The following is a 27150-nucleotide window of genomic DNA, read 5'->3' as shown; positions in this document are numbered from 1 at the left end:
GATATATTTGCATTACTGATTTCATCAGTGAAAATTAAGGATGGCCCCAAAATTATAAAACCAACTGACCCCACCTCTTCTTTTAATTTATGCAACATGCTTAGCCAGCTGTATTTTGCTTTACACATTAGATACGTTCCCAAAAACCATTCATAAATGTATTTTATGTTCGGAGCACGTAATTTAAATGTATAAAAGGGACTCTTATATACAAATGAATATATTTTTTAAAAATATTCTGCTTTGAATATTTTTAAAAAGCAGAGGATTGTTAGGTAATGTATGTTCAAGTTCAGATTTTCACCTGTACAGCCCCTTTTCAGGGTAGTAAGTACAGATTCTGTGGGGTCTGCTCTTTACCTGTCTTTCTCAAGTACATAGGGTTAGATTACGAATTGTTTCTGCACCTTTAGTAGGTAATTGTAAGCGAAAGCACTTTCACAAGTGTAATGCACTACTCCTTGGAAGGAGATAACCCCTATGCCCACTAATGGTATGATCTGGGTTTGCATTCCATGAATTGCTCTGAAGTGGCTTTCACTCACCTGATTCTCCCCAATCTTAGAATCGTTTCTGGCGAGTGTATCAAACTTACTGGGGTGGCTCATTTAAGATGCAGCTCTCCGGGCAGCTCCCAGAGATCTGTGCTTGGTAGGTCTGAGGTTGGATCCAGCAATCTCCATATTGAACAACTTCTCCAGGGGATTAGGATGCACATAATCCATAGGGTTCACCACAAGAAACATTCCTTTATAATCTGTCTGGACCGTCAAGGCCTAGTAATAGAAAACTATCATAGCTGGGAAGGTGATCTTCAAATATATATAACATGATTAAGGAATCTTCACTCCAGTTCCTGTCCTCTGGTACAATTTGACATGTGTGTTGAAGAACCTCATAAGTGTTTGCACTTGGTACAGTGGTTTTCACGTTTTGTTCTGTGCAGTGTCCACACAGCCTGCATTCACCCAGCGCACACCCCGTATGAGCAATGCCATTTTGTTTTAGGTATTGGGATTCCAAGTGAAAGTGTTCAAGTGATGAAAGAGTTCAGGGGCTTAAAACAAAGAGAAGCTTGTTTGGTTAAATATATTCAGATAATTAAGGGTTTAATGTTATTTCACCACCTCAAGTGTTACTCATTTTAAAATTTTTGTCATTTAAATACATCTTTAACACAGCTAATCTCTTCTCCATACCTTATGGTATATACATATTGTGCTTTGTAATGATGTAACCTGTTTATTTTTTCTTTCCCTATGCTTCCTGGATTTCTCCTGTCCTACTTTTTTCTCTTGCTTGTTTTATCTATCAAGCTTATTGACTTCAGTAACTCAGTGAAGGTACAGAACTAGTTATGTGTTTACTAGAATTATTGTATTGATGACTTCAATAAATTGTAAAGTCATGACAAAATCCAGTTCATCCATATTCAAGGCAGACCTAAGGCCAGAAAAGTGGACTTTTCTGGGGAAAGGAGCTGTTAAATTAGAAGATAGAGATTTGTGTTGTACATTCTCACAAAATCCGATGCAAGTATCCTTCCAAACATGGGACAATAGGTTACATTCATTCTTTATAAATGTGATCTCACTGACATTTTCAATTCATTTGTAGGATTCCAAAGCCTATTTTCATCTTCTCAATCAAATTGCACCAAAAGGACAAAAGGAAGGTGAACCACGGATAGATATTAACATGTCAGGTTTCAATGTAAGTATAGGTGTTCTTTTGAATTCTACAAGCTTACAAAGTTGTTGTCAATTTCTTATAAATAACAGGAATTTTTATAATTGCATGTTGTGGTGTTGACAATTTTAAGCATTATTTTAAAATTTATTACTGTAGGTGTAATTCAGAGGCAGAAAGACGCTTTGATTTATGTTAGCAGTTTATTAGTGAGTTCTGTAATTATGGTGGCATTGGTTCATATGGATGGCATAAAATATTCAAAGCAAGTGTGGGGAAATAAGCACTAGAGACTAACCTTTTCCAAGTGTTTGGATTACAATTACAGTGATAGATTTAATGACTACATATTCATATATGCATCTGTAATATTCCTGTGTTGAGAGTAATGTGAATATGTTTACAAACTCCTGATCCCTGAAATCCAGTTTGGGGAATTACTGTCACGGAACATGTTCCCTGATTACATCACTTATCTGTTCAATGACCTTGGACAAGTTCCTTCCCGAAATTGGATTTCACTTTGTTCATACATGAAGTAAAGGGTTGGCCTAGACTATTTAGTCCCAACTTTCTAGGATCCTGTTGTTGCTAATACTCATTAGATATGGAATGTATTCTACTGGTTTTTAAAAATCCACATTTCTAGCATATTTCACAGTAGGATTGAGTGGATTACACTGGCTAAACCATTTATGCTGCCCTTATCAGAACTGAATTTGTAACTGACTTTGTAGTGCTTATATTTCTGTCTGTTTTTAACTGTGAAATTCTTCAGTTCAGGTCACTCTTGGCACGAACAAGGGGCCCTCTTGTGCACTAAGGGAGCTGTCTCTATCACTCCTCCCTAGTTGATCTTAAAGCACTCCCTTCATTGTCTCTTACCTCCTCAGAATCCTTCAAGGTTTCCCCGTTGACCCTAGAGTTCAGTCCGAAATGTTCTGCTGATCATGTAAGGCCCTGCTATACCAGTGCAATTTCCCACTACTCTGTACCCACCACACACACACTCATTTTACCTCTGAGCCTTTCCTCTTGCTTTTCCCCTTGTTTCTCAGTGTCCTTCATCTTTTTCAGTCTTACATCTTCTTTAGGGGTATATATATATATATATATATATATATCCATCCATCACCACATCAAGTTTCCTCATGATCCTTTGTAATTCCTCCCTGCCCCCATACTCCTCCATCCCAGGCAACCACTGATTTACTTTCTTTCAGTTTAGTTTGAATTTTTGAGAATTTTATGGAATCATACAGTATGTATTCTTATTTTATCTAGCTTCTTTCACTCAGCATAATTATTTTGAGATTCATCCATGTTGTTGCATGTATCATAAATTCATTCCTATTTTATTGCTGAATAATAGTCCAGTGAATGGATATACTATAATTTGTTACCCATTCACCTGTTGATGAACATTTGAATTGTTTCCAGTTTGGGGCTATTACAAATACAGCTGCTCTGAACATTCATATACAAGTCTTTGTATGCATATACGCATTCATTTATCTTGGGTAAATACCTAGGAGTGGAATGGCTGGGTAGTATGGTATGTGTGTGTTTAACTTTTTTAAGCAGCTGCCAAGTTGTTTTCCAAAGTAGTTGTACCTTTGCACGTTGCCGCCAGCAGGACATGAAAGTCCCAGTACGTCCACATGCTCACTGACACCTTAGTGTGGTTAAACATGAATCATTTTAACAGGTGTAGAGGTGTCTCATTGTGATTTTAATTTGCATTTCCCTAATGACAAGTGATGTTGAACATCTTTTCACGTAGTTATTTGCCATCCATATATCTTTGTTTAAACACTTTACCCATTTTAATTGCATTGTTTTCTTCTTGTCAAGTTTTGAGTGTTTTATATATTTTGAATACAAGTCCTTTATTGGATATGTGATTTGCAAATATTTAGTCCCAGTGTTTTTCAAAGAACAGACGTTGTTAATTTTGACAAAGTCAGATTTAGTTATTTTTTTCTCTTACGAATCATGCTTTTGGTGTTGTATCTAAAAACTTTTAGCCTAACACAAGGTCACAAGCATTTCTCCTTATGTTTTCTCCTAGAGGTTTTATAGTTTGGGGTTTTACATTTAGTTTTACATTTGGGTTTTAGATTTATAGTGTTGGGTTTATACATTTGTGTATGTGTGTTTGGGGTTAATTTTGAATATGATGTGAGGTATGGGCTGAAGTTCTTTTTTGCATATGTATATTTTTTATTTGATTATTTTTTGTTTCACTATCCTGCAATGTATTTAACTATTTGAATTTTTTACATTTTGGGCTATTTTAAAGCTTCCTTCTATTCCAATATTATCAATGCTTTTTGTTTAGGAATGCCAAGATGATCAACAAATAAGGGATTTTAAAATAAAGATGGTAAATAGCATAAACCAGAGGCATTAAAGTAACAACTGATAGGTTACAAGAAATAAAATAGGCTCTGTGAGAAGAAGTCACTAGGCTCACAGAGAGTCCTGAAGAAAGGCTGAATCCCACTCAATTGCCCATCTGCTCGTGGTTACTGATTGCTCTGCAGATGGTAACAGAGAAGGGTAACACAATAAATACACATTGTTCTGGAGTCCCAGACAGTCAAGGCACCTCACTGGAGATTAAAAAACTAAAGATACCACCACCCATTAAAGACAGAGTTAAGACTCTCAAAGTATACAATCTGCATGCACCGTGTTGGTTTAGAAGTAACATTCCTCAAGTTCCCTTTCTCTCTTTTTTCCTCCCAGTTATAAAATCCCTTTTCTTTTCACATGACACTGTTTTCCAGAAGAGCTACTTTTGCCCTGGGGTAGACTGGGGTGGAGATGTCTGTTGTAGCTGCCAAGAACAGTCTGGAGGGCAGGTCACTAGAAAGGAATAATCCAAAAGCAACTGTTTCTCCTGCAGCTCCAGGAGGAGGAACTTTTATTGGTGGGAGGTGGGAATGGTGAGCACCTGGGAAACTATTTTTACATTGGTCTGAAATCATCAGATCTATAACTTAAAAATCTTCACCAAACCATACGTTAGTCAAGAGATCAGCATGCATCTTTCCAGAAGAAAAAAAAGGCAAAATGGAGAAGAAGAAAAGTTAGGAGTCCTAGGAATTAGTTGAAAGTAAGTATTTTTTTTTTACAGAAATGGACAACTTTGCTTCCCAGGTGGAAAAGTAAAATAAAACAAACAAAAAATAGTTGAAGAGAAAAACTACGATTTAAAATATGCAATTTAAACTTGAAATAAAATTATCGGAACCTGGTGTCCCTGATTATTATTTTTAAAATATTTTCTCATAATTCCATCATCTTTTTCAGCCTTACACCTTCTTTAGGGCTTAATTTAAAAATCTGAACAGGTTTTGCTCTTTTCTTGATGAATTTTGCCATGAGAGATGTAATCTCAATTGAGTTAAATGTATTCTGTCCTTAGATATACGATCTGGTGCCATCTAGGGTATTTTCAAGGTACTGCGTATCCAGCACAGCCAACTTTTTTTTCTTTTTTTTTTTTTTTGCGTTCAAAACAATAAGTACCACATATTGACTAAGAGAAAACAGAATTGTATACCAAGCCTACCATTGTAGGAAAACATTTCTATGTTTTTAGTATGGTCTTTTTAAAAATGTCTTCTTATTTTACTTCAACAGGAAACAGATGATTTGAAGAGAGCCGAGAGCATGCTTCAACAAGCAGACAAATTAGGTTGCAGACAGTTTGTTACCCCTGCTGATGTCGTCAGTGGAAACCCCAAACTGAACTTAGCCTTTGTGGCTAACCTGTTTAATAAATACCCGGCACTAACTAAGCCAGAGAACCAGGATATTGACTGGACTCTATTAGAAGGTAACTAAAGGTTTCTTAAATTATGTTTGGGACTACAGAGTAGAAATACATAGGCCACAGTGATTTCATAATCTTGACTTTAATAAGTTTCCTTATCCCCCTTAGCAACCGTCTGCTAGAAGTAGTCCCAAGGGCTGAGTAAAAAGTGGCAGCTGATAGAAAGGAATGATACAAGGGAACTTTTAAAGTAAGCTAGCCTAGGGTCACTTAATTTAAGGCCACTTAGTAAACCAATGTTTTATTTTAATATTTTAGAATTAGGTCACTTTTTAAACCTCTCACCAGAAAAATGCCTATATGCATAAAATTTACACACATTTGCACAAAATTTATAAATTTACAATACTTATGTTTCATTCTTCCAGTCAGACTAACTGAAACTGGCCCCAGTTCCTTTCACACTTAACCTACTCAAAAAATAATAATAATGCATGGTAATTATTCGTTTAAGTTCAGGAAAGGCAGAGTTTACCTTTGCCAGATTATATATGCATGAAGTATAGTACTTAAAAATTAACAAATGTAAATAGTAGTTCATTGCATGTCTACTATCATTACTATAAAATCTTTAAATTTTATGCTTTTGAAGTTTCAAATAATTTGTTGCTCTAATATAGGCATGTAAAAGGAGTACATATATGTAGTTTAGTATTTGTTAAATGGGTAGAGGGAAGATGTAGGTTAATATGAGTATAGAGGTTTATGTGATATGACCCTAGCAAATTTTTAAAATAAAAACTAAACTGATAACATCAGTTACTTTAGAGGTATGGGGATTTGGGGAGATACTGGAGAAGGATTAGACAGAGGAGGAGATTTTAAAAACGTCATACACCTCTAAATTGCTTAACTGGTTATTAATAAGGTTGTATTCTTTACTTTTAAAATAAATTCATCCAGTTTAAAAAAGAAGCATGTATCTAGAGAGAATGTATCTTAGAGATACATTCATACATAGAGATACATACGTAAGCATGTATCTTAGAGACAATGGAGAAAAAGCTCTAGATCTGTAAAGAAGAAATAAAATAATCTTATATGTGGGTTGATGTTATATGCACGTATACAAGGTATTTAATGAATATATAAACATTGTAAATATTTTTAATAGGAGAAACTCGTGAAGAAAGAACCTTCCGTAACTGGATGAACTCTCTTGGTGTTAATCCCCATGTAAACCATCTCTATGCGTAAGCCTTCCTACTGCTATTGTAAACAGTTATGAACATCATGAATGGCCGCTACACAAATAATTACAGCTCTAAACCTTTCCTAAATGTTAGTTTGTAGCATATTAATTATATTGGAAAATGTTGAGTGGTGACTCCCATTTTCATTTCCAAATACACAAAAGCCCAGATTATTTCTTTACATGATCATTAACATTAAGTGGAAGAATGTATAAATGTCTTTCTAACACCGTAGGGAACAGATATTTATATTTTGAAACAGAGACCAGAGAGTGCCTTAAGCAGACCATCCATGATGCCTTGAAGCCTTTGTACTCACTGTTCTCTCAGCCCGGAATGTTCTTTTCCACATCTAATGTGTTATTCCCTTGCTATATTCAAGCCACTGATTCAGATCTTGACCACCACCTACCACTACCTAACCCCTAACCTCGTTCTTTTTTTTTTTTTCATAGCAATTAAATACACCCCAAATCATATTATCCATATACTTGTTTCTTCCCTTTCTCTGTCTCTCTCTCTCTGTCTCTCTCTCTGTCTCTCTCTCTGTCTCTCTCTCTCTCACTTTAAAGGCCAGGGATTTTTGTCCTATGTACCCAGCTTCTAGAACAGTACTTTTCAAACGATAAGCTCTCAATAAATATTTTTAAGAGAATTGGATGGTGTTAGCTCTATTTTCAGCACAGATTGATTAAAAAAATAGGAGTCTTGGGTATTATCTATGGTTTTATATATCTTGTTTGACAGTGTAGTGTCATTGTTTTTAAGGAAACATAGGCCCAGCTGTCTGAAAGCATTGATCAAATTCTTTTTAAATCATTAGTGACCTGCAAGATGCCCTGGTAATCTTACAGTTATACGAACGAATTAAAGTTCCTGTTGACTGGAGTAAGGTGAATAAACCTCCATACCCGAAACTTGGAGCCAACATGAAAAAGGTAGATAATTAGGTTGCTGCACGTATTTCTTACAGACTTTTAATTCACAATTTGTTTCTTTTGTTTGGGAAACTCGTTGGCTCTGAGCCTCTTAAGGAAAGGAACTGTGTCTTAGTTTTGTGCACACGTCCATATACAGATTAAACAAGTGAAAAATCTTTTAAGCATTTGCTTTTGTGTGTTTGCAGCTAGAAAACTGCAACTATGCTGTTGAATTAGGGAAGCATCCTGCCAAATTCTCCCTGGTTGGCATTGGAGGGCAAGACCTGAATGACGGGAACCAAACCCTGACTTTAGCTCTAGTCTGGCAGCTGATGAGAAGGTATGGTACACAATTTTAGCTGTTTAAGCTTCACTATAATACAAGTCTGTGATCTAGTCCTTATTATTTTTAAGCAAATGTATCGATGACTACATCTTTGAAACTTCTGTGTTTAGACTCTGAAGTGAGCTTAAGTAATGAATATATGTTGGATGGCCAATGAGAGATGGCTTCTTGAAAGTGAGGCAGCAGAACTGTGACTGTTTCCCTTTTTGCATAGGAAGCCTGACAGACAGACTTGAGCCTCATTTAGTGTCGGTGAATAAAAATAGCAAAAATTATGAATACCCCATGTATACATTTGAGAAAGATCTCTTAACTGTAATGCTGAAAAGCATTCATTATAACTGGGTACCAGCCAAAGCACAGCTTATTTTAAGTCCTTACCATGGTTGGACTAGTACAAAATGAGACTGCAGTAGACTGTTGGGCTTACTCATTAAAGCACTGAGAATCTTCCCCCCACCAGTGCAAAAGGCAGCTCAATGGCAAGCCACTACTACTTGAAATGTTGGTTGTTTTTTTTTCATACAGTGCAACTCTCTTTCCATGAAATCTAAACCTAAAGAGAAGAAATTAAAGATAAAGCATCTTTCTAATTGAATTTTTTCTCATGAAGTAGATCAGGACCTTTTCTTCTGCTTCTTTTAGATATACCCTCAATGTCCTGGAAGATCTTGGAGATGGTCAGAAAGCTAATGATGACATCATTGTAAGCTGGGTGAACAGAACATTGAGTGAAGCTGGAAAATCAACTTCCATTCAGAGTTTTAAGGTAAGAATTCCATGTTTGACTATTAAACACTGTTTGCTCTAGAAAGTATCTATAATTTGGAAGGCTAGCTTTTGGTTTCTTTGTGAGTGAGAATCATTGTTGGGCCAATGGCGTGATTCTTTTTTAATTCACTGGACTTTGTTTCTGGCAGCTTTATATAGGGAATCCACGTTAACTTGTACACATTGAAATTCTCAGATGTATTGTCCTTTTACACTAGGACAAGACGATCAGCTCCAGTTTGGCAGTTGTGGATTTAATTGATGCCATCCAGCCAGGCTGCATAAACTATGACCTTGTTAAGAGCGGCAATCTAACAGAAGATGACAAGCACAATAATGCCAAGTAAGGGATGCTGCATAATATCCTGGCAAGAGCACAGGTGTTATAGTCAGGCAGACCTGCATTCTCATTCAGTTTCTGCCGCTTGAGAATGATGTCACCTGGGGGAAACCTCTTCTAGCCTCAGATTCCTCATCAGTAAAATGGGATCAATAATACTTACCTTGGAGGGATTCCCTGGTGGCGCAGTGGTTGAGAGTCCGCCTGCCGATGCAGGGGACATGGGTTCGTGCCCCAGTTCGGGAAGATCCCACATGCCGCGGAGCGGCTAGGCCCGTGAGCCATGGATGCTGAGCCTGCGCGTCCGGAGCCTGTGCTCCGCAACGGGAGAGGCCACAACAGTGAGAGACCCGCGTACCACAAAAAAAAATAATAATAATAATACTTACCTTGGAGATTTTGAAATGTATAAAATCTGTAAGAGCCTAGCGTTGCACCTGACCTAGTAGGTAGGTGCTCAGTCAGTCATTGCTTTAGTAGATTACAGAAATAATGTATGTTTTAATGCAACTTAGCTGCAAACTCACAAGTGAAAGATGAGCTAAGAATAACCATGCCTTTGATAAGAGTATTCTTCTGTCACACTCTTTTAACACACATTATCTAGTGATGTCTCTCTTACTGTGCATAGACCACTTTACTATGTATGTTGAGTTTATTATCTTGGTCCCTTAAGTGGGTAGGATGCTAAACCCTCAGGTGGAACTGTGCCTTGAAAGTTTCCTGTGTTTCAACAGTATTGAGAAGGTCTTTTCCACCTGTCTCTTCCCTTCTCCAAAGACCTAGACTGTGATCTGGTTTCATGGGTAACCCATGAAAACTTTCCCAGTACACACTGAAAATCAGCCCCCAGCTGGGCTTCACTGGATAGCTAAGAAACATTACTGCAAAACTTCGTGGTTAAGCACGTCATTTCTGCCCTCCTTAAAAAAATATTTGTAGCGTAATATGATAAAGATTTAATATCCATAATTTATAGAGAACTCCCGAGGCTCCTTTTTCCAGATGCTTGATCATCTTTAAAGATTCCTGTTACAGAACACCTAGAAATGCCTTGTGTATTAATTGAGGGGAGCTCCTGCAAATTTCCCCAGCTGGACATGTCATGTTCTTTTCTCCCTTCCTTTCTCTACACTTTGCATTCCTTGCTTCGGCCACTCTGGCCATGTACCATGTAGGCTCTCTCCCCTCCCTTGAATATTTGGAAGTATTCACTGCATCTACCAACTTGTATTTTGCGTCTGGCATAATTTTTTCCACCCCAAATCTCTAAGATCTCATGAGAGTTACTATTATCTTATTACATGCTCAACGAGAATATCAAATACTGGGTAATTATATATTCTAGAAAACTAGAATATATATTTTTTCATATCAAATCAGTGCTCCAAAATTATTTCTCATTTTATATTGTAGAAAAAGAGTGAATAAATATTATCAGCCCAAAATAGTAGAGCTTAAAAATCTGGTGTCACTTATAAGTGACCTCGCAAACAAAATAAAACAGAAAACAAAATAACGAAAAATGAAATCATTCCGATTTGAACTTTCACTGTAGAAGTTTTGCGTCCCAGACAAATGATTATATAAGAGGAAATAGATGTCTCATGTTGTGCCCTTGACTGTCCAGAATTTCACCTTAATTTTTGTTTCCTCCAAAAATAGGTACGCAGTGTCAATGGCTAGAAGAATTGGAGCCAGGGTGTATGCTCTCCCGGAAGACCTTGTGGAAGTAAAGCCCAAGATGGTCATGACCGTGTTTGCATGCTTGATGGGCAGGGGAATGAAGAGAGTGTAAAATAACCAATTTGAATAAAAACAACCTTGCTCCCAAGTGCATGATTAGCAGGTCAGCAATTTCCAGGTGAAGTGCTCATGGCTTAAGGAACCATTGGTTATTTAAAGGACTTTTAACAAGACTAAGCTCATCATGGGAGCCCTCAGGGGAAAGAGTTTTAATAACAACTCCTCTTTCTCGTAGTCAAGGTGGATTTGTCATGCCCACCTGAAATGTGCTCATAGCCAAATCATTTACTCGCTCCTCCTAGATCGCTGCCCTTGACGTTTCCCATTGCTGTACGTATTTCTCTGTATCTGTTTCCCTCTTAGAATGTCCACCTCCTGGGACTTGCTTAGATGATTGGATATGAATATTATTAGACAATAATTCTGCTTTTCATCCAGGATGCTAGTTCTTATTCAAGAACTGTGGTCAGAGGGTATTTGGATATGAGTATCCTTCGCTTATCTCTCTAGTACTGAAAATTTACAGAAGTAACTGGCTGTGTAGAATGTAATAGAAGCTTTTCATATTAGTTTATTCTTAAAAATCAGTATCTTTTTACAGTATTCTTTCTACATGATCCTTTTTTGTACATTTAAGAATATTTTGATTACATTAAATAAGACTGCTGATTTTGCTACTTTTTTTAAGGGGTCTTCAAGTAAGTAAAAAACATACATTATAGGTAGAAGAAAAATGTACCTTGAATTTCCATCTTCCCTCTCACACCGAAGCTGTAAACAATTGACATATTTTGTCTTAAAACACTTGGTTCAATATATGCTTATTTGTTTTAAAACCTGTATCATCAAACTCTCTCTTTAGATTTAAAGTGCTGTTGAATATGACACTTTTGAGGAGAGAGTGGGCTCAGAATTTAGGCAGGATACGGTAGGCCAAGTATGCTAAGTGTATAATAAATTTTCTAATTTTACACCTAAGACAAGGAGATGTGGTCACTAAAAAATAAACATATATGTAGGACTTAATGTACTCTTGCTTTGTCAAGCTGTTTGCTATAGTTTTCAAGATCACAATGTTACTCTAACTCTGAAAAGTGATGTAATCTGGTAGCAATGTATTAGTTCAAATAAAGGCATTTACATAATAATTAGTCTCTTCATGCTTCTGTCCCTTAGTAGTATGCCAGTAATGTTTGCCAGGTTTTTTCCTCCAATATTCTAACTCTTTTTCTGGTGTACTTTATAAAATGATGTTTGCTAAATTTAAGCTTTTGGAGCTGAATTACAGGGGCTGACTGAGTTAAGGATACGATCAGTGGGGTAAGATGGTTTTCTCCAACTTACCAAAATTTCCTTATCCAATTTCTCCCTTTTTCTTTCTTTTCCATCTCATTCACTCTTTTCAAAGTTTGATTTTATACAGAAGATCAAAACAGTGGGTATCAGAACAACCAGGGAAGAGAGATGGTTTACGTTAGGTTTTCTCAACCTCATCACCATATGGACATTTTGAGCTGGATAATTCTTTGTTGGAGGTGGGAGGGAGCTGTCCTGTGCATTGCAGGGGTTTAGCTCTATCCCTGGCCTCTACCCACAGATGTCAGTAGCACACCCCCAGTGTGTAGATAAAATATGTCTCCAGACCTGGCCAAATGTTCCATGGTGGGAGCAAAATCATCCCTAGTTGACAACCTGTTGTTCATGGTACCATTTCAAGGTTTTGTGTGAATGAGTAATATGAAATGTAGTCCTTTGAGGAAGTGCATGGTGATACTATAAAATATTTTGTATTTATAGTCTTAAGAATAAGAAAGACCTCTCTTAGTATGATACAAACCCCAGAGACATAAAATGAAAGAATGATAAATGTGACAATTCTGCTTTTGCAATAAATAAATAAATATAATAAAGTAAAATATAGATGACCAAGGAAAAAAGTTTAGTCCCATATGTTAGTCCATTCATAGACTGGGTGACATAAATAACAGAAATTTATTTCTCACAGTTAGGCAGTCTGGAAGTCCAAGATCAAGGCACTGGCAGATTCACTGTCTGCTGAAGGCCCACTTCCTAGTTCATAGATGGCTGTCTTTTAGCTGTAGCCTCACATGGTGGCAGGGGCAAGGAAGCTCTCTGGAGGCTCTTTAATAAGGGCACTAATCCCATTCATGACTCCACCCTTATAATTTAAGGCCCCACCTCCTAATACCATCACACTGGGAGATTAGGTTTCAATATATGAATTTTGGAGGAGACCCAAACATTTGGTCTATGGTGCCCATATCATGGATTTTCTTAATATAAGGACACCTTTTATGAATAAATAAAAGACAAGTCTTCTGCAAACATATGCCAGGGTAACTGATGAGATGGGATGACTGTATCTTACGACCTATCTTCTGCCTTATATTTCCTATGCTTATCTACATTGTTTCCTTCCAAGTACAAAAGTTCTTCTCTGTAAGTGACTATGTCCCAAATGCCTTGAAATGCCTTTGAAGCAAGAGAAAAGGCTTACTCCATCTTGTCCTTTATTCAAAAAAAGAGCTGGTTTCTTGGGTGGTTCACTGTACAAGGCCCACAGTCTGTAGGAATGCACCTTTGGTCTGTTAAGTGTTCACATAAAGCAATTGGCCTGAACGCACCATTTCTTCTTTCCTCCAAATAAAGGGCTAAAATCACTAATATATTCAAAGGACTAGCAAATCTATGAAAGAGAAAGTTCCTTTAGAAAAATGGGCAAAGGAGGTAAATATCCAACTTAAAACCTATCATTAACCAATGAACATAAAAAGCAAATGCTGATTCTCAAAAAGTAATGAAACCAACAAAGAATTGCCTTTTTTAGTAGACTTTCTTTTTTTTTTTTTTGCCACACCATACAGCTTGTGGGATTTTAGTTCCCTGACCAGGGATTGAACCCATGCCCTCAGCAGTGAGAGCGTGGAGTCCTAACTACTGGACAGCCAGGGAATTCCTGTAGACTTTATTTTTAGAGCAATTTTAGGTTCATAGCATGAGTTTATTTCTGGGCTTTCTGTCCTGTTAATCTATATTTCTGCTTTTGTGCCAGTACCATACTGTTTTGATTACTGTAGCTTTGTAGTATAGTCTGAAGTCAGGGAGTGTGAATCCTCCAGTTCTGTTCTTCTTTCTCAAGATTGTTTTGGCTACTCAAGGTCTTTTTTGTTTCCATACAAAATTTAAAAAATTTTATGTTCCAGTTCTGTGAAAAATGCTGTTGGTAATTTCATAGGGATTGCATTGAATCTATAGACTGCCTTGGGTAGTATAGTCATTTTAACAATATTGATTCTTCCAGTCCAAGAACACAGTATATCTTTCCATCTGTTTGTGTGGTCTTCGGTTTCTTTCGTCAGCATCTTATATTGTTCAGACTACAGGTCTTTTGCCACCTTAGGTAGGTTTATTCCTAGGTATTTTATTCTTTTTGATATGATGGTAAATGGGATTGTTTCCTTAATTTCTCTTTCTGATCTTTCATTGTTAGTGTATAGGAATGCAAGAGATTTCTGTGTATTAATTTTGTATCCTGCAACTTTACCAAATTAATTGATGAGCTCTAGTAGTTTTCTGGTAGCATCTTTAGGATTTTCTTTTGTATAGTATCATGTCATCTGCAAACAGTGACAGTTTTACTTCTTCTTTTCCAAGTTGGATTCCCTTTATTTCTTTTTCTTCTCTGATTGCCGTGGCTAGGACTTCCAAAGCTATGTTGAATAAAAGTGGTGACGATGGAATCCTTGCCTTGTTCCTTAGAGGGAATGCTTTCAGCTTTTGACCACTGAGAATGATGATACCTGTGGGTTTGTTATATGCAAAAGTATCTTTAAAGATGTTCTTTTTAATCCAGGATACAATAAAAATTTACACATTGCATTTGATTGTCAAGTCCCCTGTTCTGCCTTTAAAATGTAAGACACAGGAACAATCTGTTGCTCTTTTCGTCTTTTGTGCCACTGACATTTGTTAAGAGTTTAGACCAGTTTTGTAGTAGGATGACCCACATCTGAATTTGATTGTGAAAAGAAGGAAAAAAAATTATTTGCCATTTAGACAAAATAATATTTACAAAACCTGGTATAAATGAGCTTATGATGAGTTTGTAGCATTTGTTTTAGGTGGGTACAGTTGAATAAGTGACATGGCTTTTTTGGGGGAGGGGTCACTTAAAATTTTTATTTTGAAATGATTATAAGTTAAGAGGAAGTGTCAAAAAGTGAACAAGTGGTCCCATGCACCCTTCATCCAGTTTCACCCAGTAATAATGTCCTATATAGCAATAAAGCCATACCTTGGAGAGATTGTGGGTTCAGTTCCAGACCACCGCAATAAAGTGAACTTTTTGGTTTCCCAGTATGTATAAAAGTTATGCTTACACTATACTGTAGTCAGTTAAGTTTGCAGCAGCATTATGTCTAAAAAAAACTGTACATACCTTAATTAAAAAATACTTTATTGCCAAAAAATGCTAACCATCATCTGAGCCTTCAGCAAGTCACGGTAGTGACATCATTGATCAGATATCATAACAAATATAATAATAATGAAAAAGCTTGAAATATTATGAGAACTACCAAAATGTGACACAGAGACCTGAAGTGAGTAAATGCTGTTGGGCAAATGGTGCTGATAGACTTGCTTGATGCAGGGTTGCCACAAACCCTCAATTTGTAAGAAATGCACTATCTGCGAATTGCAATAAAATGAGGTGTATATGTATATAGTACAATATCAAACACCAGGTGGATGAAATGGGGAAAGGGGGTCAAAAGGCACAAACTTCCAGTTACAAAATAAACATGTCCTGGGGATGTAATGTACAGCACAGTGACTATAGTTAATAACACTGTATTGTATATTTGAAAATTGCTGAGAGAGTAAATCCTAAAAGTTCTCATCACAAGAAAAAGATTTGTAACTACGTGTGGTGACAAATGTTAATTAGGTTTATTGTGGTGATTATTTTGTAATATATACGAATACTGAATCATTAGGCTGTACACCTAAAACAAACACAATGTTATATGTCAGTTATTACTGCAAGTTAAAGAATGAAAAACAGGAACTGGAAAAGAGTAAAAAAAAAAAAACCCAGGAAATTGGCATTGATACAGTCCATAGAGCTTATTCATATTTCACCAGTTTTACATGCACTCATTTGTATGTGTATGTGTATATATATATATATATATATAACTCTGTGCAATTGTATCTTGTAGAGTCATGGAACAACCACCACAATCAATGCTCCTTAGTGCTACCCTTTAATAGCCACACCCACCAGCTTTCATCCTTAACCTGGGGTCTATCTGGGGGTTCTCTATTAATTTCCACTGATCTATGTATATAGCCCTTTGCCAATAAATACCACACCATCTTTATGACTATAGCTGCATAATAAGCCTTAACATCAAGTCTAGTGATTTTTTATTTTTCTTTTTCAAAATTGTTTTAGCCATCCTAGGCCCTTTGCTTTTCCACACACATTTTATTTTTTTTTTAAATCTCTATTTATTTATTTGGCTATGCCGGGTCCTAGTTGCAGCACACGGGATCTTTAGTTGCGGCATGCGAACTCTTATTTGCAGCATGTGAGATATAGTTCCCTGACTGGAGATTGAACCCAGGCCCCCTGCATTGGGAGTGCAGGGTCTTAGCCACTGGATCGCCAGGGAAGTCCCTCCACACACATTTTAGAATAAGCTTTTCTATGTCTACCAAAAATTTTTTTTGCTGGAATTTTGCTGGGAATTGTGTGAAATCTATAGATCAATTTGGGGGAGAACTGACATCTTTATTATAACTCTTCCAATCCATGAGTATAGTGTATCTCTTCATTTATTTAGGTCTTCTCTGATTTCTTTAATCAGCATTTAAAATTTCTTTGTATACAGAATCTGTACAGTTTTTGAAGTTTATATGTAAGTATTTCATTCTATTTTGAGTTTTTGGGTAAGTTCTTTGGGATTTTCTGCATATACAATCGTGTCATCTTCAAAAATTTGTTAAGAGGGTAGATCCCCTGTTAAATGTTCTTAAAGATAAAAACAAATCATTTCGAATTTAATGGGAAGTGTTCCTCTGTCCTTCATATACCTTCCCAGAAACACTTCATGGGAAGGTGTATTTTAAGGATCAACAAGATGGGAGATGACAACGACTTACTGGGAAACAAATAGTATTGGTGAAAGGTTTTTAAACAAAACCATTGGGGCTTCCCTGCTGGCGCAGTGGCTGAGAGTCCGCCTGCCAATGCAGGGGACACAGGTTCTATCCCTGGTCCGGGAGGATCCCACATGCCATGGAGCAACTAGGCCCGTGCACCACAACTACTGAGCCTGCGCTCTAGAGCCCACGAGCCACAACTACTGAGCCTGCGAGCCACAATTACTGAAGCCTGCGCGCCTGGAGCCTGTGCTCCGCAGCAAGACAAGCCACCTGCAATGAGAAGCCCATGCATGGCAACGAAGAGTAGACCCCGCTCGCCACAACTGGAGAGAGCCCGCGCGCAGCAACGAAGACCCAATGCAGCCAAAAATAAATAATTTTTTTTAAAAAATTAAAAACCAGGTTAAGGAACTTGGCAGCGACTCCTGAGGAATTGATTAAATTTTGTCCGCTTTGTGAAATGTCCCCAGGGAAGAACTTCGGACTTCAGTCTTCCTCTTTTGTTGCTTTTTACTCAACATACTTCCTGTGGATAGAGAAGTTTTCAAAGTTACATTTTATGTTGAGCCTTCTGTTTAAATGTTTTTCATTAATAATTCACTAATCGATTAAACAATATTGAGCACCTGCTTAATTTCAGGCTTTTGTCCAAGGCCTGAATAAGATGAATGAGAGACGTTCTTTTGCTTGAGCTGTATAGTTGCGGATCTGGGACGTAAACACTTATCACTAAGTAAAATGTCTATGAAAGTTTGTATCAGGAGCACAAAGTCCAAAATGGTAAATTTGGATGGGAGTAAACAAAATGTGTGTGGGTTGGGGTCGTGGTGGTCAGCAAAATCCCCAATGCAAAGTGATGCTTTAGCTGCTGATTTATTTCTTACAAATTTGACTGGAGATAAAGGGGCCCAGATGAGTTTTTAAAGACCCTGCAGGCTTCTTCTTGAGGTCCAGATTTGACCCATACTTACTCCCGGGTTTCAAAATCTTATTTCAAAACTGCTACACTCAGATTTCATGGAAGGGGCTCCTTGTAAGGCTTGACAGCTGACACTTAAAATATAGATAAGACAGTCCTCTCAGAGTCTATGTCACTGATGAGAAAGAGGAAAACAGCCCCTGGCATATGGAAGCTGGCCTGGCACTCAAGGCTCAGCCTGTTCTCCTGTGAGCATAGAGAAATTCACACACCAACGTCTGACAAGGCCCCTCTGTGATGGTAACGAAGTGAGACAAAACCAAGACCACTGTGTAATCATGTCTGAACACAGACAAAATATGAATGTCATCCAAATCTCAGAAATGAACAAACATCCTCCTCTACTGGCTTATATGAGGCCCTGCTGCTGTCTTTTTTCCCCCAATACAGCTTTAGCCTTGGTATAATCTAGTGTAGTTTTACAGTGTTGATTATAAATATTTCTTGTCTTTAGATACTTATGACTTACACCTTATCTCCTCTGACAGCTAGCCTTGATTTCGCCTCTCCCAAATCTAGGCTCCAAATTCAGAATAATAAAATTATTAAAATGTCTTTTATGCCTAAACTATCTTTGGGTTTCCTGAAATGGCCACTAGGGAATATGAAGATTTGCTTCTCAATTCTATACAAGAAAGAACAATAAGAATAAATTTTTCTACCTTTTAATTAAGTTCAAACTGTAAAAATAATGGTGATAAACTTAACAAATTAAGAGTTTATCTTCCTATGTTAGTTATGCATAATTAAATATGGTAATTATATCTTTCAATGATTGAATACATTTCAAGTTAAAAGAAACATACATTTAAGCACAAAGACTGATGCAATGACTCTCTTCCAAACATTTTTCCAGGATTCTGGATTCACAGACCATTTTTCTTTTTTGTTCAAAATATTTGTGGACAGGCACTTGAGGTACTGACTCAGTTACATAGGACTCATGAAAGGCCTATTGCTTAGATCCAATAACCAAAACATATCCACTTTGCAAGCTGTAAGTCACGCTCCTTCCTTCACCTGAAACAGAAAACCCCCATGGTTGCTTATGCCTTTTAGGAGATTATCTATGCCCTGGACAGACCTTCTAGAGACTCTTAAATAACTATGATTTAGTTGTATTTGTTAATGGTTCAAACAGGAAAAGTAAAACTAAAAAATTGCTAAATAGGGTATGATATTACGGACTTAAATGTCCCCTTGAAATATAAGCTTCTCATAGAAATTAAATCAGTTCTGATAGCTAACTTAATTGCCCTTGCTCAGACTGACAAAATATAAAGGAGGATATTTCATACTGATAGTAAATATGTGATTTTAGGTTAATTCCATGATGTCCTCATGGTTTAGAAGAAGATTTCCTGACCTCTCTAGGAACCTCTATAAAATAAATGATGACTTAAAAGACCTTGAGATGCTTTGCCATTATCTAAGATAACCATGATAAAAACAGATTTTAGCAAAAACACTTCATGGTATCACCCTTAATAGCAGAGATGGTTTGGCCACAGCACTGAACCAACAGTAGTGGGGAAATGGTAAGAGGTATTGCTGAGGCATGTCCTACCTGTAATCTCACAAATCCTGAAAGTCTGTAAAGGTAGGAAATAGGAACCAGAGCCTCGAGGTCCCCTTAAACATCTCCAAATGGGCAATGAGTGTGTTCTGGTTATTGTTGTGTATTCTTAGGATGGGTTGAGGCCTCTCCTTGCTGGAGAGCTGAGTGAAATGGTTTCCCACTCCTGATATGGGAAATCCCAAGGTATCTCTCCAGTAACAGGGACACACATTTTGCTGGTATTGCCATTTTAAAATCCTTTAAAATATTACATTTTACTCAGAAATTCCTCTGTACATACCATATTCAAACTCAGAAAAAAATAAAGAAAATTAACAGAATTCTAAAATTTTAATTATTAAAGCTCTCAAAAACCCTCAGACTTCCCAGGCCCAAAGTACTGCCATTAGCCCGATGATGATAAACCACTCAAGGATCCACAAGTTTCCTCCTTATATGTTAATAAAAAACTGCCTCATGCATTTGGGAATTTCACTTCCAATCCCAGGTTCTACTCTATTACAAGCTAATGTGACTGAATATTCCAGGAGATTCATAAAATATCTCCAACTTTATGACCACATCCTCCATGTGATCTGCCACCTGGAGGTTTAGTCTTCTGAAATAGGCAACAGAAATAAAACTTCCATTGACCCTTAGTGAAAACTTTCTTGTTGGTACTATTAACAACTGATATATCAGTAAAACTCCAAGGTATTGATACTTAGATTTTTTTTTCAGTATATAAAATGTTTAACTCAAAAGATATACATCACTTCCTCCCACACTTCTGGACATCTATTTCATCAGAAGACCTTAGACTAAGGATTGTTAGGAATCTTCCAGAAGCCGCTAACAGCGGAAGTGGGCAACTTCTCCCTGAGACAACAAAAGCTGCTGTCTTCGGAAGGGGATAGGTTCCACCCAAGATGACAGAGTGAGATTAATTTTCTCATTTTTCAACATTCTTTTTCTGTCCCTTTGCCCTTCTACTAATATTACCTATTAAGACACTTTTATACCCTCCAGAACGCTATGTGATCTCCCTTATCTTCATCCTATTATTTTTGAACCCCTATTGCCCTCTTCTGCCACTTCAGGGAAAAGAAAACTCTCCTATATGTTTTTCCCAGTCATAGGTGCTGCTCTGAATTTAACTGATTGCTGGATCTAGTATCCTCCACCAGACCCTGCTGACACTAATATAATATCACTTCCTTTAAACATCTCGGAGGACAGATTCCCTTTTATAGGCCCCTTCTGGCACTTAAGCTTCCCTCATATCATTAATCCCAACCTTCAGCCTTATAAAAATGGACCTTGACCTCACATTATCAGAACGCTTTTGCTAAGGTTATTATAATACCATCAGCGAGACCTGCCAATCAGGAGTAGGCAACATTATTGAGGCTTTCTTGACCACGACAGTCAGTTCATCCTCTTCAGAAAACACCCTGCTTTGCTGAACTATGTAGTTCCACTCAAAAATTTGTCTGCCTTGAAGGACACCAAACCGGCTTACCCCCGTTGTGATAAATGATACTTATACGTCCAGTACAGTTTACTTCCAACTAGAGTACTCCATTTTATGTGGATAGGCTTACACCGATCTGCCACACACTGATTTATCCTGTGTATTCAGGATAATTGTGAGACACTTTTACATATTTAGAGGTACCATCCCTCCTGTGGATCCTGTTTCTCTGGAAAAAATACGACCCAGAAACCTTCAAAATGCAGTGCACCCAAGCTTATTAAAAAACAGAACAGGGGGCTTCCCTGGTGGCACAGTGGTTGAGAGTCCGCCTGCCGATGCAGGGGACACAGGTTCGTGCCCAGATCCGGGAAGATCCCACATGCCGCGGAGCGGCTGGGCCCGTGAGCCATGGCCACTGAGCCTGTGCGTCCGGAGCCCGTGCTCCGCAACGGGAGAGGCCACAACAGTGAGAGGCTCGAGTACTGCAAAAAAACCAAACAAAATACAAAACAAAACAAAACTCCCAGAAGGTATAAGTAACTCTGTTTTCATGCATACTATGTAACTGGCAATTCCCCCATTAGGGATAATATCACTGACAAACACGGCCCAAAACTTGCCTTAGACCCTAACAAAAATCATAAGTAACACAAATTCAACTTCGAAAGACAAACTAGTCTAAACCCATTAGATAGGATTGTTATGGACAATCATGCAGTCCTTGATTCCCTCTTAACCAGCCAAAGGGGAAGTTATGCTACAGCAAACACTATTGCTGTACCTATTGATAAAGGTGATTCAGATATCAGGACCCATATAGTGAAGCCCACCCCGGTGGCCAGGCCCACATCACAAACCTAAACCTAAATCAGCCAGCACTTATAGGAAACACCTGTCAAGGAATTTTATACACCAGTCACTATCCTCCAGCTCAGCTTTAGCAATTTACCTTAGAAAACAGGACTTGCTAGCCTTATAAGGAAATTCCCGACCTCGTAGCCAATCATGCCCTGTTTTGGCACTGCCTCTTTGAACTCTATAAAACTCGCTCTTGCCAAAATCCCTCAGGAAGAGCGCTTCACTACTTGTGAGGCATTGTACTCTCCCAATCCGTGGACTGTTTTCCCGTAAATAAAGGACATCAAGCTCATTACTAAGTTGTTTTGTCAACTGACGGTTTTGGCAATGAGTTGGGACCTGAAGACAGCTACTGAAGATCCCATGAACCGCTTCAAAACACAGGTGAAGTTACCCACAGAGCCCTTTTAGTTTGCGGCCTCTTCAGCCACTCTCCGGGATCTCTGGTAAGCTTCTCTTGGGTTTATCCCCGCTTATTTTGTGTTCTGAGCTCTTTAAGTTTGTTTGTCCTCATCCTTCTGAGTGGAAAATTAGGATGTGAAAGACTCCAGATTGTTCTGGGTGAGACTTACTGCACCACAACATTTGAGTTTGTTGCCAGCTTCATCTACAAGGTAAGCTGCCTTCAGGAGGTCCTCATAGGTCTCAAGAACTGGGCACAGGCAGCCAGAAACAGTAAGTCTCATTGAATTAGGGAGGATTATTTCGACAGGGGAAAATAATGGGTACTCTTCAATCTAAGAAAGCAAGATGGCAGCTGTTAGGGGAGTCACAAAGCCTCAAGGTAAGTTCACAGCATAAGCCAGAGTGGGACTTGGGGGAACAAATTAAGACAAGAAATTCGACTGTTTTGACCAATGGCACATCAAAATCTAAGTAGGCACAAGTCAGACTATTAAAAACCATTAGGATGTCTGCCACTGTAAAGAAATCTTCCCATGAAAGGAATAATAGATCTATTGCTAACAGGAATCTCAGAAGCCACAGCCACAAAATTGGTGGGTACAGGTCAAGCACTTAAAAGCCGTTAGAGTGCTTGCCACCTAACTCTAACCTTACCCGCCAACCTCAAGAAGAGTTCTAGGGCTTCCCTGGTGGTGCAGTGGTTGAGAGTCCGCCTGCCGATGCAGGGGACACGGGTTCGTGCCCCGGTCCGGGAAGACCCCACATGCCGCGGAGCGGCTGGGCCCGTGAGCCGTGGCCGCTGAGCCTGCGCGTCCGGTGCCTGTGCTCCGCAACGGGAGAGGCCACAACAGTGAGAGGCCCGCGTGCCGCAAAAAAACAAAAAAAAAAAAACAAAGAAGAGTTCTATGCAAACAGGCATGCTGTAAAACACCACAAAATCCCCAACCCACTGGCACATTCCTCTTAGGTATTAATTTCGCTCTGAGATACCCAAGACTTAGCTAAAGAAATGGGATCCTCAAGTTTCAAAGAATTAAGCACACCACCTTGTGGCACACCTGCTAATTCTGTGTCTAAGAACTGTGGTCCCAGAAGCTGTCAATATCTACAAAAATGGCAAAATCTTACTAAGACCATCTAGAATCACAGTGGTCACTATGTGGTACATTCCAATTAGACAAGATCATTCATTTAAGAAGTGTACTTGAGGGATTTCCCCGGTGGCACAATGGTTAAGAATCCGCCTGCTAATGCAGGGGACATGGGTTCGAGCCCTGGTCCGGGAAGATCCCTCATGCCGTGGAGCAAGGAAGCCCGTGTGCCACAGCTACTGAGCCTGCGCTCTGGAGCCTGCGAGCCACGACTACTGAGCCCGCGTGCTATAAGTACTAGAGCCCGTGCTCCGCAACAAGAGAAGCCCCCACAACGAGAAGCCCAAGCACTGCAATGAAGACCCGATGCAGCCAATAAATAAATAAATAAATTTTATTTTTTAAAAAAGTCTTCTTCACAAATATTGAGTACTAGTAAAAAGCTTTAGCCATCTGAGCAGGTAAACTTAACTTATTCCATCTGCGGGAAACACAATTTCAATCCAACTGTTCTTTCATGAACTAGTGAATTTTACATGATCATACATTTCTCATGGCTAAACATTTTTAAACAAAAGCTCTAAGATCTCTGCTTGCATCTGTCTGTATGTGTATGTATGTCTATGTATTGTGTATGTATGTGTATGTATTGTAAAACAAAGAATGTTTCCCCACATCCAATTCTACAAGGATCAAGTCATTAGGTGCTGCAGACCCTGACATTCAGCATACCCTGAAAGGAATTCAGGATGAAAAACAGGATGAAGCATCTGTGTTTTGGATATATGGGCCCCTAGATAGTTAAGATGCATATCTCAGGAAGAATTTTAATGACCCCAGATTCTTGCATCTTCCCATACATAGATTAGCACCAAAATCATTAACTTGAGAGATCTGTTTTTGTGATTAGTGGTAATCTTTTACCAAGATATATACTTGACTACATGTATTCCCCAGCACCCGAAATTCATATATATCCTGGTGGCCCCCCTACCACTTCACAGCAGTTCCTAAGAGCTATCTGAAAGGCTGTCTCCTGGGCTCTAGTCCTCAGTAAATCCCTGAATAAAATTGAAACTCACAGCTTTCATGTTCTGCATTTTTTTTTTTTTTTTTTTTTTTTTTTTTGCGGTACGCGGGCCTCTCATTGTTGTGGCCTCTCCCGCTGCGGAGCACAGGCTCCGCGGCCATGGCTCACGGGCCCAGCCGCTCTGCGGCACATGGGGTCTTCCCGGACCGGGACACGAACCCGTGTCCCCTGCATCGGCAGGTGGACTCTCAACCACTGCGCCACCAGGGAAGCCCCATGTTCTGCATTTTTTATTTCAGTTGACAGTTTTGGTGACCACGAGAGAACCCAGAGCAGACATCTCTCCTTTGCCTGAATTCTAGAAGGATCTGGAGCCTTGGTACCAGCAAGGGCACCTTGTGCCCGTCCTCCTCCCCAGCAAGTCCACACAAATTTGGGTGACTCTCTCTTGGTCTTGGATCACCCATCTTGGTTGATGATCCTGAGTTTTATTTGGTGGTGCATTAGAAAGGAACCAGATTTATCAGTTGAAAGATACTAAAATTTTGCTCAGTTGAAAGATACTTAGGGATTCTCCAGTTGAAAGACACTGGGAAGATTTTGCTCAATTGGAAGCCACTGAGTGCCCATGGTGGTTTTAGGCTGCTGGGGAGAGAAACTGAGACATGTGAAAGAGCTGAAATGACTCCGGGGTGACATCTAGAAGAGTTAATCTTACCAACAGCCCATCTACCCATCACACAGTTTTCAACAGTGATTTTATCCCAGCAAAAGAACAACTTTAAATTGAGTACTATACTAGAGTCTCCCAAACAGAAGTAAAAGGAGCACCAGATAACCTCTGACTAATACCCCAGCCGGGTTTAGGTACACACAAAATGTATACTTGCAAGTACTTACTTAATTGGTTTCCATTTGCGTGGAATAACTTTTTCTATCCCCTCATTTTCAGAATGTATGTGTCTCTAGATCTGAAGTGAGTCTCTTGTAGGCAGCATATATACGGGTCTTGTTTTTAATATCCAGTCAGCCAGTCTTTGGTCGGCGTTTACATGTAAGGTAATTAGCGATATGTATGTTCCTATTGCCATTTTGTTAATTATTTTGGATTTGTTTTTATAGGTCTTTTTTCCCCCTTTCTTCTTTTGTTCTCTGGTGATCTGATAACTATTTTTAGTATTACGTTTGGATTCATTTTTCTTTTTTGCGTGTACGTCTATTATAGATTTTTGGTTTACAATTACCATGAGGTTTTTCTATAGCAGTCTATAAATACATATTAATATTATTGTTTTAAGCTGCTGAGCTCTTGATTTCAAATGCATTTTAGATACCCTGCATTTGTACTCTCCTCCCCTCATGATGACTGTTTTTGACATCATATTTTACAGACACCTAATTGTATGTAAAATACAATACAATCATACATCTAATTGTTTTGTGTATCCCTTAACTGCTTATTGTGGATACAGATGATTTTACTACTTTTGTCTTTTATCCTCCATACTAGGTTTTTGTGTGCATGATTTCCTGCCTTTACTGTATGTTTGCCTTTACCAGTGAACTTTTCCATTTTGTAATTTTCTTGTTTCTAGTTATGGCCTTTTCTTTTTCACCTAGACAATTCCTTTAACATTTACTGTAAAGCTGGTTTGGTGGTGCTGAATTCTTTTAGCTTTTGCTTATCTGTAAATCTTTTGATTTCTTCATCAAATCTGAATGAGAGCCTTGCTGGATGAGTATTCTTGGTCATAGGTTTTTCCCTTTCATCACTTTTAATATATCATGACACTCCCTTCTGGCCTGCTGAGTTCCTGCTGAAAAATCAGCTGACAGCCTTATGGGAGTTCCCTTTTATGTTGTTTGTTGCTTTTCCATTGCTGCTTTTAATAATCTCACTTTTTTTAATCCTTATATCTGGCATAAATTTTTAATAATTTAATATTTAAAAATTGGAGTATAGTTGATTTACAATGATTCAGGTATATAGCAAGTGATTCAGTAATACACACACACACACACATATATTCTTTTTCAGATAATTTTCCAATATACGTTGTTACAAGATATTGGCTATAGTTCCATGTGCTATACAGTAGGTCCTTATTGTTTACCTATTTTATATATAATAGTGTGTATCTGTTAATCCCAAATTCCCAATTTATCCCTCTTGCCCTTTCCCCTTTGGTAACCATAAATTTGTTGTCTTTGTCTGTGAATCTATTTCTGTTTTGTAAATAAGTTCATTTGTATCATTCTTTTAGATTCCACATACAAGTGATATCATATAATGTTTATCTTTCTCTGACTTACTTAGTCTGATAATCTCCAGGTCCATCCATGTTGCTGCAGATGGCATTATTTCATTCTTTTTAATGGCTGAGTAATATTCCACTGTATATGTGTACCACATCTTCTTTATCCATCCATCTGTCAATGGACATTTAGGTTGCTTCCATGTCTTGGCTATTGTAAATAGTGCTGCAATGAACATTGGGGTGCATGTATCTATTTGAATTATAGTTTTGTCCATATATATGCCCAGGAGTAGGATTGCTGGATCAGAAGGTAACTCTATTTTAGCTTTTTAGGAACCTCCACACTGTTCCCCACAGTGGCTGCACCAATCTACATTCCCACCAACAGTGTAGGAGGGTTCCCCTTTCTCCACACCCTCTCCAGCATTTATTGTTTGTAGACTTTTTTTTTTT

At 38.2% G+C, this 27150-nt stretch overlaps 1 protein-coding gene across 5 annotated transcripts in view; it reads left to right on the top strand.

The window, feature by feature from the left end:
• Nucleotides 1-11997, top strand: part of PLS3 (plastin 3) — a 90227-nt gene extending 78230 nt beyond the window's left edge. For all 5 annotated transcript variants that reach the window (XM_022556686.3, XM_089904157.1, XM_089904155.1 and 2 more), the window contains 8 exons: nt 1618-1713; nt 5341-5536; nt 6648-6726; nt 7550-7664; nt 7853-7986; nt 8638-8761; nt 8982-9106; nt 10769-11997. In XM_022556686.3, coding sequence (XP_022412394.1) covers nt 1618-1713; nt 5341-5536; nt 6648-6726; nt 7550-7664; nt 7853-7986; nt 8638-8761; nt 8982-9106; nt 10769-10901 — 1002 coding nt within the window. In that variant the 3' untranslated portion in view covers nt 10902-11997. The remainder of the gene's footprint in view (nt 1-1617; nt 1714-5340; nt 5537-6647; nt 6727-7549; nt 7665-7852; nt 7987-8637; nt 8762-8981; nt 9107-10768) is intronic.
• Nucleotides 11998-27150: the final 15153 nt, after the last annotated feature.

This window comes from Delphinapterus leucas, chromosome X, assembly GCF_059928025.1.
Source record: "Delphinapterus leucas isolate spDelLeu-1000000601 "Yukka" chromosome X, BTC_Dleu_Yukka2, whole genome shotgun sequence".
Taxonomy (NCBI): Eukaryota; Metazoa; Chordata; class Mammalia; order Artiodactyla; family Monodontidae; genus Delphinapterus; species Delphinapterus leucas.
This window is presented reverse-complemented; position numbering and strand designations above follow the sequence as displayed.